The sequence below is a fragment of the Nicotiana tomentosiformis genome, chromosome 1, assembly GCF_000390325.3.
Source record: "Nicotiana tomentosiformis chromosome 1, ASM39032v3, whole genome shotgun sequence".
NCBI classification, from domain to species: domain Eukaryota; kingdom Viridiplantae; phylum Streptophyta; class Magnoliopsida; order Solanales; family Solanaceae; genus Nicotiana; species Nicotiana tomentosiformis.
Window position 1 is genome coordinate 48942522 of NC_090812.1, and position 16102 is coordinate 48958623.

A 16102-nucleotide genomic window follows, 5' to 3' on the forward strand; every position below is an offset into this window, starting at 1 on the left:
GTCGTACTTATTTTAGCAACTTAGTAATTTTAAATTATGTTTGTTTTCATTATGATTTATTAATAATATATTTTATGCAATTTTATTATATTTATTGTTGAATATTTTAGTACAATGCCATGACTCATCCCATATTTATGTTATTTTATTAAAAAATACCTCATATAGTTCTGTCTTACTAGGATTAAAGAAATATTTGGAACACAAATTCTATGTTTTGTGCTATGAAGACTTTATGAAAAAAAATCCGAAAATCCGAAAAATCCGAGAAAATCTGAGATTAAAAAATCCGACTTTTATTAATTTGGTTTGGTCTTTAGATTTAATAACCCGACACAATTGGTTTGGTTTGGTAATTGAAAAATCCGAACCAACCCGACCCATGTACACCCATTATATATATATATATATATATATATATATATATATATTGCTTCCTTTTTTTCCTTTTTAATTTTAGAGTGTGTCTTTAAGATCTCTAGAATTTTTTACTAGTACACTTTTTTCAAGCTAATATAATGTGTTATTTTGAGTTATAGAGCTAATAAGCATTTGCAACTCTTTAATAAGAAGGAAAAAAAGGAAAAAGAGCTAGCCCAACCGTTATTCCCCATGGGATCTAAGTTATACACTAATACACATTGTAATTAGAGTGTAATTTTAATCATATTAATTAATCGTTACCTCTAATTGTGCAAATATTTAATTAGAAACTCTTTCTCTTATTAAAAAATGCTAACTTGCCATAAGGCGTGTATAATGAAAACCGATAAACCACACCAAACCGATAATTAGAGTCAAACCGGAAAAAAAAAACTCGATGTGGTTTGGTTTGTTTTGAAAAATAAAACCCGACCATAATTGGTTTGATTTGGTTTTAACTAAAAAAAGTCAAACCGAAACAAACCAACCTGATAGTACATTTATATAATTTTTAAAATATTTTATACATATAAATATTTATTGTAATGTAATTTATAAATATTTCTTAAACTTTCACAATTTTATCTTTTAACGTATTATTTCAAGTTTAGACTTAACATTCTTGAATGGTAAATAAATTTTAAAACACATAAATGTAGTAACTCAAACAAAGTTCAAATCAATACTAATACTAACAAAAGAAATTCAATTCAATACTAGGAATGACGATAGTTTTGGATAATTATTTTGGTTTTACATTAGTTTATAATGAAAATGCATAACTTAATTTATCTTTTTCTTTAGTGTTTAGTTGTATAATTAATATTAGTACTTATTAGCTATACTTATTTTAGCATGACCTATACAGTATTTATAGATTATGTTAATTTTCATTATGGCTTATTAATTAGCGATATTTGTTTTATGTAATTTTATTATTTTATCTTTGTTATTGAATATTTTAGTATAATGCTATGACTTATCTCATATTATTGTATTAATTTCTTGAAAAATACATTATATAGTTGTATTTTACTAGGACTTAAGAAATATTTGGAGCACAAGTTACATATTTTATGCTATGAAGTCGTTACCGGAAAAAAAACCCGAAAATCCAAGATTGAAAAACTCGACTTTATTGATTTTGTTTGGTTTATAAATTTAAATATCCGACACTATTAATTTAATTGGATAATTAAAAAATTCGAACCAACCCGAACCATGTACGGTACTCCTACTTGCCATGTTCACTGTTTAAGCTTCCAACCAGTGACCCATGCAATGGTGTTAAATGGGAGTTATCCACGTGACATTCTCCCTCAATTCCCATCTGGTTGACCTCTAATACTATAGGACCATATTTATCTTCAACATGGATTATTACACGTCAATATATATATACGCGCACACAAGTTGTCGAAGAATGAACAAAATAAAGGAATTTCCCAGCCGTAAACGTAATACAAAGATGTAGGGACATGAATCATGCTACTTCAAGAATATATTAGGATGAGCTCACATTTCTACACTTGGCAAAAAAATATAGTATATCAATTCTCTCCTTATACTATATAAAGACTTCATTCCTTTTAACATTCTCCATCCAAAAGTTTTTAACTCATTATCATCAAGAAAGAGAGATAGAGATAGAGATAGAGATAGAGGGAGAAACAAAAGTAATTAAAATGGATTCAAGAATGGCTCAGAGATCATCCTCTCCTTCATCAAGCAACAGCAATGGCTTCCAAGCAATTATAATGGCTCTACTGTTAACTGTTACAATTGGGTATTTTCTCCTTTTGATCGTAACACCAACCAATATGTATAGACAAATATGGACACCCAAGATCAAAGCTCAGACTGCTACATCCACTTACTTTGGAGCTCAAGGTATCTTGCTTTTCTTCTTCTTTTAATATATACTACTAATAGTGGAAAAATATTTCGATGTCAGTGTAACTTGTAATATTGTGATTACAAGTTACAACATAGTATTATTTAGTTTAGTTTTCAGATTACCGAAATAATTACAGCATAGAAATCGAAATCTTTTTGCAATATTTAGCTCAAAGAGCTTGCTTCTTTAATCCCTTGGATGAAGATAAAAATGAAATCTTCTCAAAAGATTTTATAATTCAATTATTTGAAGAACTTATCAGTTCAAGTGCAATTTTTTACAGGGAGGACACTGCTGTTGAACACATTTCCTTTCATATTTATTGCTGTCTTGGGATGTGTATACCTTCATTTATGGAAGAAATCCAATGATAAAAACATCAACAGGTATGAACCCCCCCCCCCCCCCCCCCCGCCCCCACAAAAAAAAATTTAAATATGCAAATCTATTTATGTAATAATGTTTTTTTTTCTGATTATAAACAGAGTTGAGGGAAAACAAAAGTTGACAATATGGAGGAGGCCGATAATCATGAAGGGGCTAGGGATTGTTTCAAGGATCGAGCTTTGCTTTTTTGTCATGTTCATCGCACTTTTAGTCTGGACTTTTGCGTCTTACTTGCGTATTATCTTTCCCACTATTACACCAAAGTCTGTAGCCAAAAGTGGAGAGAAAGTGTAAGTTATCATCTAATATTCGAGATCGCGATAACACTTGTTCTACATTTACTTTGATTTTTCATAAACAAAAATCCATTGGTAACCTGACCTATAGACACTCCTAACCATAAGTTTGGCAAAACTTAATGTTTCGAGATCGAATTCCAACCTTTTATATATATATATATATATATATATATATATATGCGCGCGAAGAACAAGTACTCACTATGGTTCATTTTGTGCTGTTTGGTTCAAAGTACGAGTCACACTCCTTAGTTTAAGGTTTGTAGAATTATCAATTTTCTTTTAATAATATACTCTCTCCGTTTTAATCTATGTGAACCCATTTGACTGGGTACAGAGTTTAAGAAAACAGAGAATACTTTTTAATTTGTGGTGTAAAATGAGGCATATATATTTTGTGTGGCTATAAATCATTGCATAAATGTAAATTGTTTCCAAATAAGGAAAAAGGTCATTCTTTTTTGCACGGACTAAAAAGGAAATATGTTCACACAAATTAAAACGGAGAGTGTATATATATATATATATATATATATATATATATAACAATTCAAAAAAATTAAAACCATAATAAAAATCATGGTTAAAGGAAAATCTCGTTGGCTCTCAAAATAGTAACAGTGCCACATAGGGAGTACAAAATTATAGAAAGAGTTATATATTTGAGAACTCATTGGACCCTTAACTTCTGAATTTTGGATTCGTCATTGACTTAATTTGTTACCATTTATATGACACTTTTTCTTATTATTTTGAATTGGTAATGACAGATGGGAAGCCAAGTTGGAAAACTCAGGCCTGAGGTTAGGACTTGTTGGAAATATAGCGCTTACGTTTCTGTTTGTACCAGTTACAAGAGGTTCCTCAGTGCTGCAAGTCTTTGGTCTGACTTCTGAAGCAAGTGTTAAATACCATATATGGCTTGGCCATATTGTAATGACCCTTTTCTCTGCTCATGGCATTTGCTACATTATCTATTGGGCTGCCACTCATCAATTGTCTGAGGTAATTTAATTATATAGCTTATAATAATTTAAAAGTAACCTTATTCATTCCGTTAAAAATTACTCCTATTTATATATAGGGAAGATGTACATACACTCAACTAGGTTAGGATGATATAATTATGACGTAAAGGTAGAGGTCATATTTGATGGAGTGAAGTGAACATAGAAAAGATCAAGAAAAACAGAAAGTGATATTGTGCTTTGTTTGTTTGTATTAAATTTGTTTTTAGTTTTTTTTATTTTGTTTTATTGGGGTTATATCAACTTTATATCACATATTTCTCTGCAATACGTCAAGTCTATGTTAGCAAGAAAAGCAGAATAGTACTTTCCATATCTAGATGACACGCTTACAAATAAAAATTAAATAAGATATAAAAAAGGAGCAAATTTCTTGGATCTCCATGTAGTCAACTCTTGGAGTGTTGGTCCAAGCATTTTTTAAGAAGATATTCCGTCAATCAAGTTTTTATACTTTACAAAGGGAATAAAAGAATTGACCTTTTTATTCTTTCTGTTCTTCCTAATATATCAACTGGTAAAGACAACTCAAAGGGGTGCACAAACTAATTACAGTAGAATCACATTAATTAAATAGTTTACTACTAAACCTATTGTAGGATTTATCCTGAGAGGTACTAAAACACAACTAAATCCAAATATTCTTGGTGAATTTCTAGCTAACTAGATTTTTTTCTTGATTGAAATGAAACAGATGCTTAAATGGGGAAAAACCGATATCTCAAATTTGGCTGGAGAGTTGTCACTGCTTTCTGGATTGGTTTTGTGGATAGCAACATTCCCTCGCATTAGGAGAAAGATGTTTGAGCTCTTTTTCTACACTCACCACCTCTACATTCTCTTCGTCGTCTTCTTTGTTTTCCATGTTGGCGTCTCTTATGCTGGAATTATGCTTCCCGGTTTCTACCTCTTCATTGTTGATCGATACTTGAGATTCTTACAGTCGCGATCAAATGTTCGTTTGGTCTCAGCTCGAGTTCTACCATGTGAAACTGTTGAGCTAAACTTCTCCAAGAGTAAAGGTAACTGAAGGAACTAACATCATTTACATTGACAGTGATTGAGGTAGAATGTTATAAGATAATTCACATAGCCAAATTGACATTCTTATCCTTTTTTCAATCCACAGGTTTAAGTTTTACACCAACTAGCATCATGTTTGTGAATGTACCTAGCATTTCAAGAATGCAATGGCATCCATTTACCATCACTTCAAGCAGTAGTTTAGAGGCAGAGAAGCTCAGTGTTGTCATTAAGGGTGAAGGAAGTTGGTCCAAGAAGCTTTACCAGATGCTTTCTTCCCCTATTTCTGTAGATCGTCTTAATGTCTCTGTTGAAGGACCTTATGGACCTCCTTCCACACATTTCCTAAGGTATTTATGAAAAGGATAACACAGATAGTTTCATTTTGTCATCTAAAGTATGGTACATAATTAGGTTCATTAGAGTTCAGGAACATGGTAAGTTTCACTGTGCAATTGACTACTATGTCCTCATACATGCCATCAATAGATGCAGGGAGGGCTAGCCACTTAACACTTAACGGTCAATTTGGTAATGAAATTGGTAAATTGTCACATGAGATGATGCAACAAACTTAACATGATTGAAAATATTATATTGTGTAGCAGAGGTTTAGGATCTTATTATTTTATATATACATTTTAAAACTTTTTTGCATTTGCTTGCTACAGGCATGATTTATTGATTATGGTGAGCGGCGGGAGTGGAATCACCCCTTTCATCTCCATAATAAGGGAGCTAATCCACACAAGTGAGTCACAGAAATGCAAGACACCAGAAATCCTACTCATAAGTGTGTTCAAGAATTCAGAGGACCTTACCATGTTAGACCTTCTCCTTCCCATTTCTGGTGCCCCTTCAGAAACTTCCAAGTTAGGCCTACAAATTGAGGCTTATGTAACAAGAGAAAAGCAACCCATATTAGCAGAAGACAAGAAGAACTTGAGGACCATATGGTTCAAACCCAACCCATCTGATCAGCCCATCACTCCTATTCTTGGCCAGAACAATTGGCTTTGGCTCGGTGCTATCATATCATCTTCCTTCATCATTTTCTTGATTTCTTTGGGGGCTTTGAATAGATATTACATCTATCCAATTGATAAAAATACCAATGACATCTACTCTTATCCGATAAAGGCTGTGCTGAATATGCTTCTTATTTGCATTTCCATAGTCATCACAAGTACTGCAGCATTTCTTTGGAACAAGAAACACACTGGAGTGGAAGCCAACCAAATTCAGAACATGGAAGGAGCAACTCCAATGGCTTCACCTAATTCTTGGTTCTATAATGCAGATAGGGAAATGGAGAGTTTGCCCCAACAGTCACTTCTTCAGTCAACTAATCTCCATTTTGGTGAAAGGCCAGACCTCAAAAGTAAGTTTATCAAAAAATATATCAGTCGTCATATATCAAGTTTATATATTAATTTGAAAAATAGAGTAATAACATATTTTAATCCGTTAAATTTAACTAATGGTGTAAAAACAATTCTATGGCTTTTTGTATATAACTTAAATCCCAAGATGATTTAGCTATAGAATCGATCAAATTACCTAACTTTTTACTAATTAATAGAACTACTGGAGACTCTTACCTGCTACAATTTGAAGAACTCTCCTTTAAAAAAGTTGTAAATTTGATGCAGAGATTCTTTTTGAGAGGAAAGAATCAAGTGTTGGAGTACTAGTGTGTGGGCCAAAGAAGATGAGACATGAAGTTGCAAACATTTGTTCCTCTGGTTTAGCTTCCAACCTTCATTTTGAGTCCATTAGCTTCAGTTGGTGACTTTCTTTTATGGCATAATTTCAAGAGACTTAATGTATTATGCATAGTCCATGGAATGACAAAATATTCATCCTTCCTTATCCCTGCCCCACCCCTTACACGAAGGAAAAATAAGATAATGTCTTCTTTTTATTTTATTTATTTTATTTGTGGTTATGCTCCTGGGTGATTGAGTTTTTCAAGTGCTCCTGTAACATGTTTCCTTTGTTGTGAAATGTAAAAAGTACTAATTCTCTGTTTGAATTGTTCTTAATCATACTCTTTATGAGAAATTGCAAAAAGGTAAGATTAAAAAGATTGAGATATTCAATCCGATTATTTGCTTATAAGAAGTAAGAATTTCGCAAAGGGAAAAGGGGGAAAAGGGAAAGAACGTTCTAAATTGACTAGACATCGATCGGCAATATTAGAAAGTAGATTAGATATGGAGCGCGACAGTTGTCCTAACCAAGAGGTCCCAATTTCAATTCGATTACACCACTAAAAGTTCCAATCTAAGTGCTTTCTTAACCACTAGCATCCAATTGAGAACTCCATAGTTCCATATTAACAATATGAAAACTTAAATAAAATCATTCGATGGATTTCGAATGAGGTCAAAATTCAAGTTCTGATAAGAAATTCAAAACTTCGGAAAGATTTTGTGTTAAAATATTTGAGCTTCTAATGGCCGGTATGATGAGATGTCCGCGTAAAGATATTAATCTTGAAGCAAGGAACATAGCGATTGCAAACGCGATTTTAGGATTTGAAGTCTATAGGTGTTAACATGCTAAATCAATTGGAATTTGCGAAATTTGGATAGGGTTTCATGAGGAAAGTTCGAGAGAACATGAGAGAGGATTTGAAGTCTATAAGTGTTAACATGCTAAATCAATTAGAATTTGCGAAATTTGGGTAGGGTTTCATGATGAAAGTTCGAGAGAACATGAGAGAGGAGAGAAAGTATTCTGAGTGAATAGCATTGATCATCCCTTACAGTTTTGGGCCTCCTTCACTTATATACAAAGCATATAACCAGTCTTTACAATATGTACAGAAGTAAAATTGGCTAAACTAAACAAAACAGTCTAACTATTACAAATGCCAACTAATACAAAATAAATACTATGGGCCACTTATGCTTTTATGTTTTGGGCCTGAGGCGAAATATTCAGATAGCCCAACCCCCCCTCCCCCCCCTAGTTGGAGGGGGACAACACCTTCAACTTGGACAAAAAAGAATGGTGAAGAACTCCGATCAAAGGCTTGGTAAAGATGTCCACGAGCTGCCTGGAGGTGGGGACATGGAACAACTTAATCAAACCTTCAGCAAGCTTTTTTCGGATGAAGTGGTAATCCACCTCAATGTGTTTGGTACGCTCGTGGAATAGAGAATTCTTAGCAATGTGTATTGCTTCTTGGTTATCACAAAAAACAGAAATAGGTTGTGGAACATGAACATAAACACCAGTCAACAGTCTTGATAACCATGTGAGTTCAGCCACAAGTTTGCTAAGAGCTCGGTACTCAGCTTCAGTAGAGGAAAGGGAAACAACGGGTTGTTTATTCGACTTCCAACCCACCAAACTATCACCCCAAGAATACACAAAACCCTGTAACTGATTTCCTAGTGTCGGGGCAAGCTGCCCAATCACTGTCAGAGTAAGCTGTGAGAGTATAATCAGGGGAATTAGAGTAAATCAATCCAATATCAACCGTGCCCTTCAAATATCTCAACATATGCAATGCAGCAGACATATGAGGTAAACGAGGTGCTTGCAAGAATTGACTTAAATGTTGCACCCTAAAGCAGATATCATGTCGAGTATGAGTCAAAAACAAAAGTTTACCAATCAAACTATGAATACTTCTCAGAATTTGGCAATAAGTCCCCAAAGTTAGCCCGCAACTCCATACTTAAATCCAAAGGACTAACAACAGAGGACACATCCAAGCATTATATTCCCTAAGCAAATCAGTTATAAATTTCTTTTGGTTTAATAAAATCCCATTGGGAGAAGTGGATACCTCAATCCCTAGAAAATAATGCAAAAGCCCCAGATCTTTGATTTTAAACTCATTATCTAAAAATTGTTTCAAAGCTAAAATTTCAGCAAGATTGTCACCTGTTAAGATTATGTCATCCACATAAACTGCAACAACAACTATGTTACCAGGAGATCCCTTAACAAACAGGGAATAATCATTTAAAGATTGAGTGTATCCTCTTAAACACAAAGTTTGGGACTACTTTACATACCATTGCCTGGATGCCTATCTCAAACCATAGAGGGATTTCTTTAGCTTGCACACTAGAGAGGCAATAAGAGAAGTAGAAGAAGAAGAAGAAATGGAGAGACCTGGAGGCAATCTCATATACATCTCCTCATCTAAATCACCATGAAGAAAAGCATTATTTACATCGAGTTGAAATAAAGACCAACCCTTCTTAACAACAATAGCCATAAGACATTTAACAGTAGATAACTTCACCACAGGGGAAAAAGTTTTATTGAAATCCTCCCTTTCAACCTGTGTGTCGCCCCTAATAACAAACCGTGCTTTGTATCACTCAACACTACCATCAGCCCTATTTTTAACTTTATAACTCATTTACACCTAATAGGTTTCTTCCCTGGAGGTAATTCAATAATGTCCCAAGTGTTGTTTACCTGTAAAGCCTCAAACTCCTTCTTCATGGCATCCTGCCAAGCTGGAATAGGAGCTGCCTGAGCATAAGTATGTGGTTCAAACTCTAAGTGCTGAATAGAAGAATAAGAAAAAAATGCAGGAAGTTGACATTGATAATCTTGCAAATAAGAAGGAGGATTATGAGGCCTATCAGACCTCCTTACGGGCAGAGGATCAGAATAAGTAGAAGAAGGATTAGAAGAAGTAGAAGACATATGAGAATGAGAAGCTGAAGAATCAGCAGATGGTAAAGGATCAGGGAAAGTAGGGGGAAAATGATGAAGGGCAGAAGTAGGGAAAGATGGATCAGGTGTAAAAGGATAAGGATTAGGTTCCTCAGAGAGGGAAGTAGTTGAGAGAGGGGACTCAGAAATAGGAGCAACATATGAACTAGAAGGTTCAGCAAAAGGAAATTGATGCTCGTGAAAAATAACATCTCTAGAGATGAAGCATTTGTTTGATTCCGGATTATACAACTTGTAGCCTTTCTTGGCATAGGGATAACCAAGAAAAATACACTATAGCCCTAGGTAGGAGTTTGTCCCTTTGTGGAATGGGCACAGTGGCATAGCAAAGGCAGCCAAAAGTCCTCAAATGAGAATAAGTAGGTTCCTTCCCATACAATATTTCAAAAGGAGATTTATTGTTCAGCAATTTAGAAGGTAGCCTATTTATGAGATAAGTGGTTGTCAAAAGACAATCCCCCAAGAATCTTAGTGGTACTTTGGATTGAAAAAGCAATGCTTTAGATGCTTCAAGTAAGGTTCTGTGCTTTCTCTCCACTATATCATTTCGTTGTGGTGTGTGTGGACAGGTGGTTTGATGAATAATGTCATGGTCAGAAAAAAAAAAGAAGATATGGCTGAATGACTAGAGCCCAACTCCAAGGCATTATCACTTCTAATGGTTTTGACAGTCACATTAAATTGAGTTTTAACCATCAAAACAAAATCTTTTAGCCAAGAAAAGGCATTACTTTTAGAACCCATCAAATGAGTCCATGTAGATCTACTGAAATCATAAAAAATTGTTAAGAATTATCTAGAACCAGAGTAGGTTGGTGTGTGATAGGGTCCCCAGGTGGTAACATGAATAAGTTGAAAAGGTTTAGCACTTTGGATACTACTATCAGGAAATGACAACCTTGTTTGTCTAGCCATAGGACACACATTGCAAGGAAAACATTGTTTAGAGGAAATGGCAGAAGAAATAGCAGGAATATTTTTCATCCTTATAAAAAGAGTGTGAGCTAATCTTTGATGCCAAACAATATTTATTTCATACAATGCAGCTTTATTACAAGTAGGAATGGAACTATCTATAAATGAAGTACTAGTAACAAAAGTATAAGGTGAAAGTGAGTTGCAGGAAGTGAAGTTCTCAGTCACAGAGTTCTGGGAAGAGATAATATTGTCGATTGAGACTTGTAGAGTCCATTGCTTACTCTACCAAGCGCTAGAGGCCTCTTCAGAAAATGGGCCTGAATGAAAAAACCAGTACCAGTAAACATGATTATACAATGCAACTGTTGTACTAGTCTGCAAACAGAAATGAGATTGTGATGAAAAGATGGGACATAAAGCACATTGTGGAGAGTGATCGATTTATTTAAGGAATACAATCCTGTACTTGTTACCTTGACCTTATATCCATTTGGAAGGGACACAAGGTAAGGAACAGTCAGGGAAATAATGTTAAAAAGAACATCTTTGTTTGAAGTTATGTGATCAGTTGCACCGGAATCAATTATCCAAATTAGGTTTGTGCAACTAGTGGATTTAGTGGATTGTGTCAGCATACAAGAACTTGAACCATATTCTACAGAATCAGGCAGCAAAATACCAGCAAAGTTAGCAGATGCCATGAGATTGGGTTGAGGAATAGAGTCAGACAAGTGAGACTGTTGAAGAAGATTCATCAACTGTGTGTATTGTTGCTGTGTTAATCCAGGTACTGCAGACCCTTGATGGTCATGATTTATAACCACAACAGTGCTAGAACCAGGAGTAGGACCAGAGGGATAAGAAGTAAAGCTATTTGAGAACTCATTTTCTACAGTTACATGTGCTGCAACTCCCTTCCCTTTGGTGAACTTGAAATTTGGTGGAAAGCCATGAAGCTTGTAACACTTATCAATTAAGTGTCAAGGCTTCTTGTAATATTTGCAAAATAGATTAATCATACCACCTTTGTTCTGGTCAAAACTCACACTTTGATTATACTGCCTCTGAGGAGGAGGATTGATGGCCTTATTATTGATGGCAGACACTTGGAAAGAGGTTGACTCAGAGTTAAACTGGGAATTAGGATTTGCTTGTCTTTATTTTTCATCTTGGAGTAGTATGTTATATGTACTGTCAAGAGATCGCAATGGTTGCATCATCAAAATATTACTCCTGACTCCAACATATATCTTATTAAGACCCATAAGGAACTAATGAACTCTATCCTCTTCTTCATCCCTCAAATGTTCAGCTTTCACAGGACATACACATTCATTTACCTTTTTGCTGCACATTACCCTCAGTTCATCCCACAACTTTTTTAGCTTGTTGAAATAGGAAGCAATGTCAAGAGCTCCCTGCACAGTAGAGGCAAGCTCTTTCTTGATTTCAAAATTATTTGTACCATTTATTATTCCATATTGTTTATTCAATTGCTCCCAAATGCTCTCAGTTGTTTCTGAATATTGAACACTCTCTGCTATTTCTGGCGAGAGCGAGCTCGTTAACTAGGATATGACCATGTTATTACATCTATTCCATTATTTTAGATTAGGTGAATTATCATCAGGTTTAGGACATGAACCATTGATGGTAGGCTAGAAACCCGTATTTTAGCCATAGTATTGCACTCTAATTATTGCATTTTACTTGTGTTTGACCTTAAATGATAGTGAATTATACTTATTACATATTTTATGCCTTGTAGAAAATGATTCTGAGCTATTTAGGTAATTTGGACTGAAATCGAATAAGTTGGAATTTTGAAGTCTGAGTAGAAGCCCAAAAAATTAGGCCGGAATCATTTTCGAGGGTCGAGGACCAAGTCTGGGTATCAAAAAGTGAACGCATGAATTCACTCTGAGTAAAAGCCACTACCGCGCCGCATGGGGCACCGCGAGGCGTGACAGTGCAAATATGGCATGAGAAGAAAAATGCGAGCTCTCTAGAAATCCTCAGCGGCACGCGTCGCTACTGTGCAAATTTGGCAGAGTAATCTTCAAGTTTAGCTAGGAAACGGTAGTTTCACTCGAGCTTGTTTCTACATGGTATAAATACACCAAAAATATGATTTTTAGGGGACTTTTGACCTACGAAAGATTGGAAAACCAACAAAGTCAAGAAGACTCAAGAACTCATCAAATATACAACCTGCAATCGGTGCGATGCAGGAGTTTGTATCGAAATCAGAAGCTTTGATGTTTTATTTATTCTTAAACTTATTTGAGATGTATTACTCCATTGTTATGGAGTAATTTTCATTAGGGTGATGACAGATATGATGTTTTGATAACTTGATTAAGGATTTAATTCTTGATAATTGTTTAGAACGAATTGATGGAGTTTTAATTCGTATTGTGGAATTAGTTCTTATTTTGCTTAATCGAAAGAGGAGCATTATATTGAATTGCTTTACATCTTATGCTCTAGTTTAAATTCATGATTCACAAAGGTAATCGAAAGAGCCTCTTGAATTGTTAATCGAACTAGAAAATAGGAAAATATTCGTGAGAAGTTACCATTTAGATCTTAATCATCATTTTATTGTTGCAATTGTTTGTCGTGCTTCAATTGGATTAATTACTAAAATTAACGTTTAATCGAAAGAGGGACATTAACTTCAAGTGTAATCTGATTATCTGTTGAATTCGTGAGAATCAACAGTATTATAGAGTGAATTAACTCAAGAATTGGATCCTGAGTCAATTATCTTGCACATATCTAGTCAAATACCCTTATTTCTCTCATTGATATTTCTTCGTTGCTCATCTAGTGTCTTTTATGATCAGCTGTCACTTGCTTAATTTTTAGTAGTAATCATAGAAATAGTCATCAAATCAAGTATTAATTTTCCTGGATAGTAATCAACTGAAGATTCTTCGAACACTGTTTAGATCCAATCCCTGTGGAAGGATAATTAAATTATACTATCTTTGACTAGCGAGCAATCATTTTGTGTTGTGTTTTGTGCTCGTCAAATTTTGGCGTCGTTGCCGGGGATTGAAAATCAATAGTGTTTAAAGTAGTTTTTAGTACTAATTCAGAAACCAACTTTACTTTAGTTATTCAAGATTCTCACTTGGGTGCAGGATACATGTTTGATTTATCTGGTGTATGACTCGATCGCCTTCAAAGGAAGTGATACCCTACGAACCAGAGTTGGAGAAACACCTACGACAACTGAAAGAGACGTAACAGAAAAATTCTTGGGTCAAACTTCGACTCAAGATACCATGGCAAACGAAGAGAATGATGGAGTAGACTTAGTTGCAAGAGAGGCAGCATAACTAGAAGTTGCACGGAGAATTGCGGATGAGACCGTCAACGATGAAGGGGGTCGAAGATTCAATCTAAATCGACCTTCGGTTGAAGACCAATTTGAGAATGCAGCACCCAGGCCTGGAAGATCAATGGGTGACTATGCTAGGCCAGTCTATAATCAAGGACTGTCAAGTGTCAGACCTCCACCCATAGCAGCAAACAATTTCGAATTGAAGCAAGGCTTGCTTCAAACTATCCAAAACAACTGAATTTTTAGAGGGAAGGTGAGCGAAGATCCTAATACTCACTTGATGAATTTTGAAGAAATCATGAACACCTTCCAATACAATGGAGAATCAAAGGATGTAGTCTACTTAAGGGCATTCTCCTTTTCATTGAAAGATGATGTGAAGCAATGGCTTCGTAGTTTACCCACAAGTTCGATCAAGACATGGGAAGATATGACCAAGAATTTTCTTGACAAGTACTTCTCAACAGTAAAAACAGGGAAGTTCAGAAGGAAAATTCACAATTTTTGCCAGAAGGAGACAGAAATGGTTTTCGAAGTATGGGAGAGATTTAAGGAGATAGTCAGAAAGTGTCAGCATAATGGAATTGATTTGTGGATGCAAATCCAGGATTTATGGAATGGGATGATACCATCTTCGCGACAAACTCTGAATACTGCATGTGGAGGACCACTAATGAAGAAAATGCCGGAGGAGGTTGTCTTAATTCTTGATCAATTATCTGAGGATGCGAATCAATGGTCGACTGAAAGTAATGACAGGAGAAAATCAGTTGGGTTCACCAGGTGGACTCTAACACATCCATGCAAGCCCATCTAGACAACATGGCCAAGGAGATAAGAAGTTGACATTGGCCAAGGTACAGAGTGAGCCGCAAGCAGCATGCGACTTTTGTGGATTGGGACATCCTACACATGAGTGTCAAGCATCAGTTGAGGAAGTCAACGCAGTGGGGAACTTTAATAGAGGAAATTACCAAGGCGTGAACAGCTATAATGCTATGGGTCAAAGACATCCAGATTCTTTGTGAAGTTCACCTAATGGGAGTTTGAACTCATGGCAGCAAAATAATCTCAGACCCTAGGGTCAAGGACCACCAGGTTTTCAGAACCAGCAGAGGCAGCAATACCAGCCACCACAGCCAAATCAGTCAAATATGGAAGATCTCATGAAGGCATTCATCAACAAAACAGATGAAAAATTGGATACTCAGGGCATGGCTATCCGGAATTTAGAAATACAAATGGGAAAAATTACAAATTTATTGTCTGAGAGGGTGCCTGGGACTCTTCCCTCTGACACTGAAAAGAACCCAAACGAAACAATCAAAGTTGTATCTCTGAGAAGTGGCAAAGCATTGACTGACCCAGTGGTGAAGGCTAGACCTGAGATGGTTAACAGGCAGACTGAGACACCAGCTGAGAAAAAGAGTGAATAACAAAAAGGCCAGAGTAGTGGGGTACAAAAGGAGATTGAAGAAAGTAGACACATGCCAGATCTACCATTCCCTCAAAAGATGAAGCGGGGGAAACTTGACAAATATTTTGGGCGATTCTTGGAGATGCTCAAGAAACATTATGTGAACATTCCCTTGACAGAGGTACTCACTCAGATGCCTGCTTATGTAAAATTCTTGAAGTAAATTCTGTCTAGCAAGAGAAAATTAGAGGAAATAATAGTGGTCAAGCTAAATGCCCACTGCAGTGCCATATTGCAAAACAAAATTTCCCAAAAGTGTGGGGACCCAGGAAGCTTCACCATACCATGCTCGTTGGGGAGTGAAAAATTCGACAAGGCCCTCTGTGATTCTGGGGCGTCTATAAATCTAATGCTCCTATCTGTATTTAGGAAACTGAAATGTGAGCATGGAGTGATCAAATCAATACCAGTATCCCTACAACTGGCTGATTAGACCACCATTCTACCTGAGGGAATCATTGAAGATATTCTAGTGCGGGCGGACAAGTTTGTGTTCCCTGTAGACTTTATTGTGGTGGATATGAAGATAAAAAAGGAGGTGCCTCTAATTCTGGGGAGTCCATTTTTATATACAAGTAGAATTATCCT

General features: G+C 35.5%; 1 protein-coding gene and 1 non-coding gene across 2 annotated transcripts; one reads left to right on the forward strand and one right to left on the reverse strand.

Annotated features, from left to right (window-relative positions):
* Positions 1-1886: 1886 nt before the first annotated feature.
* Positions 1887-7092, forward strand: LOC104102930 (ferric reduction oxidase 2-like). Its single transcript, XM_009610771.4, has 8 exons — positions 1887-2313; positions 2604-2706; positions 2806-2997; positions 3777-4011; positions 4729-5056; positions 5164-5407; positions 5729-6438; positions 6710-7092. Exons 1-8 carry the CDS (start codon positions 2109-2111, stop codon positions 6847-6849), a joined length of 2157 nt encoding a protein of 718 aa, XP_009609066.1. The 5' UTR covers positions 1887-2108; the 3' UTR covers positions 6850-7092.
* Positions 7093-14515: 7423 nt separating this feature from the next.
* On the reverse strand, positions 14516-14622 carry LOC117278413 (small nucleolar RNA R71). The gene has a single exon (XR_004508784.1). It is a non-coding gene; the product is annotated as a small nucleolar RNA R71 (small nucleolar RNA).
* Positions 14623-16102: the final 1480 nt, after the last annotated feature.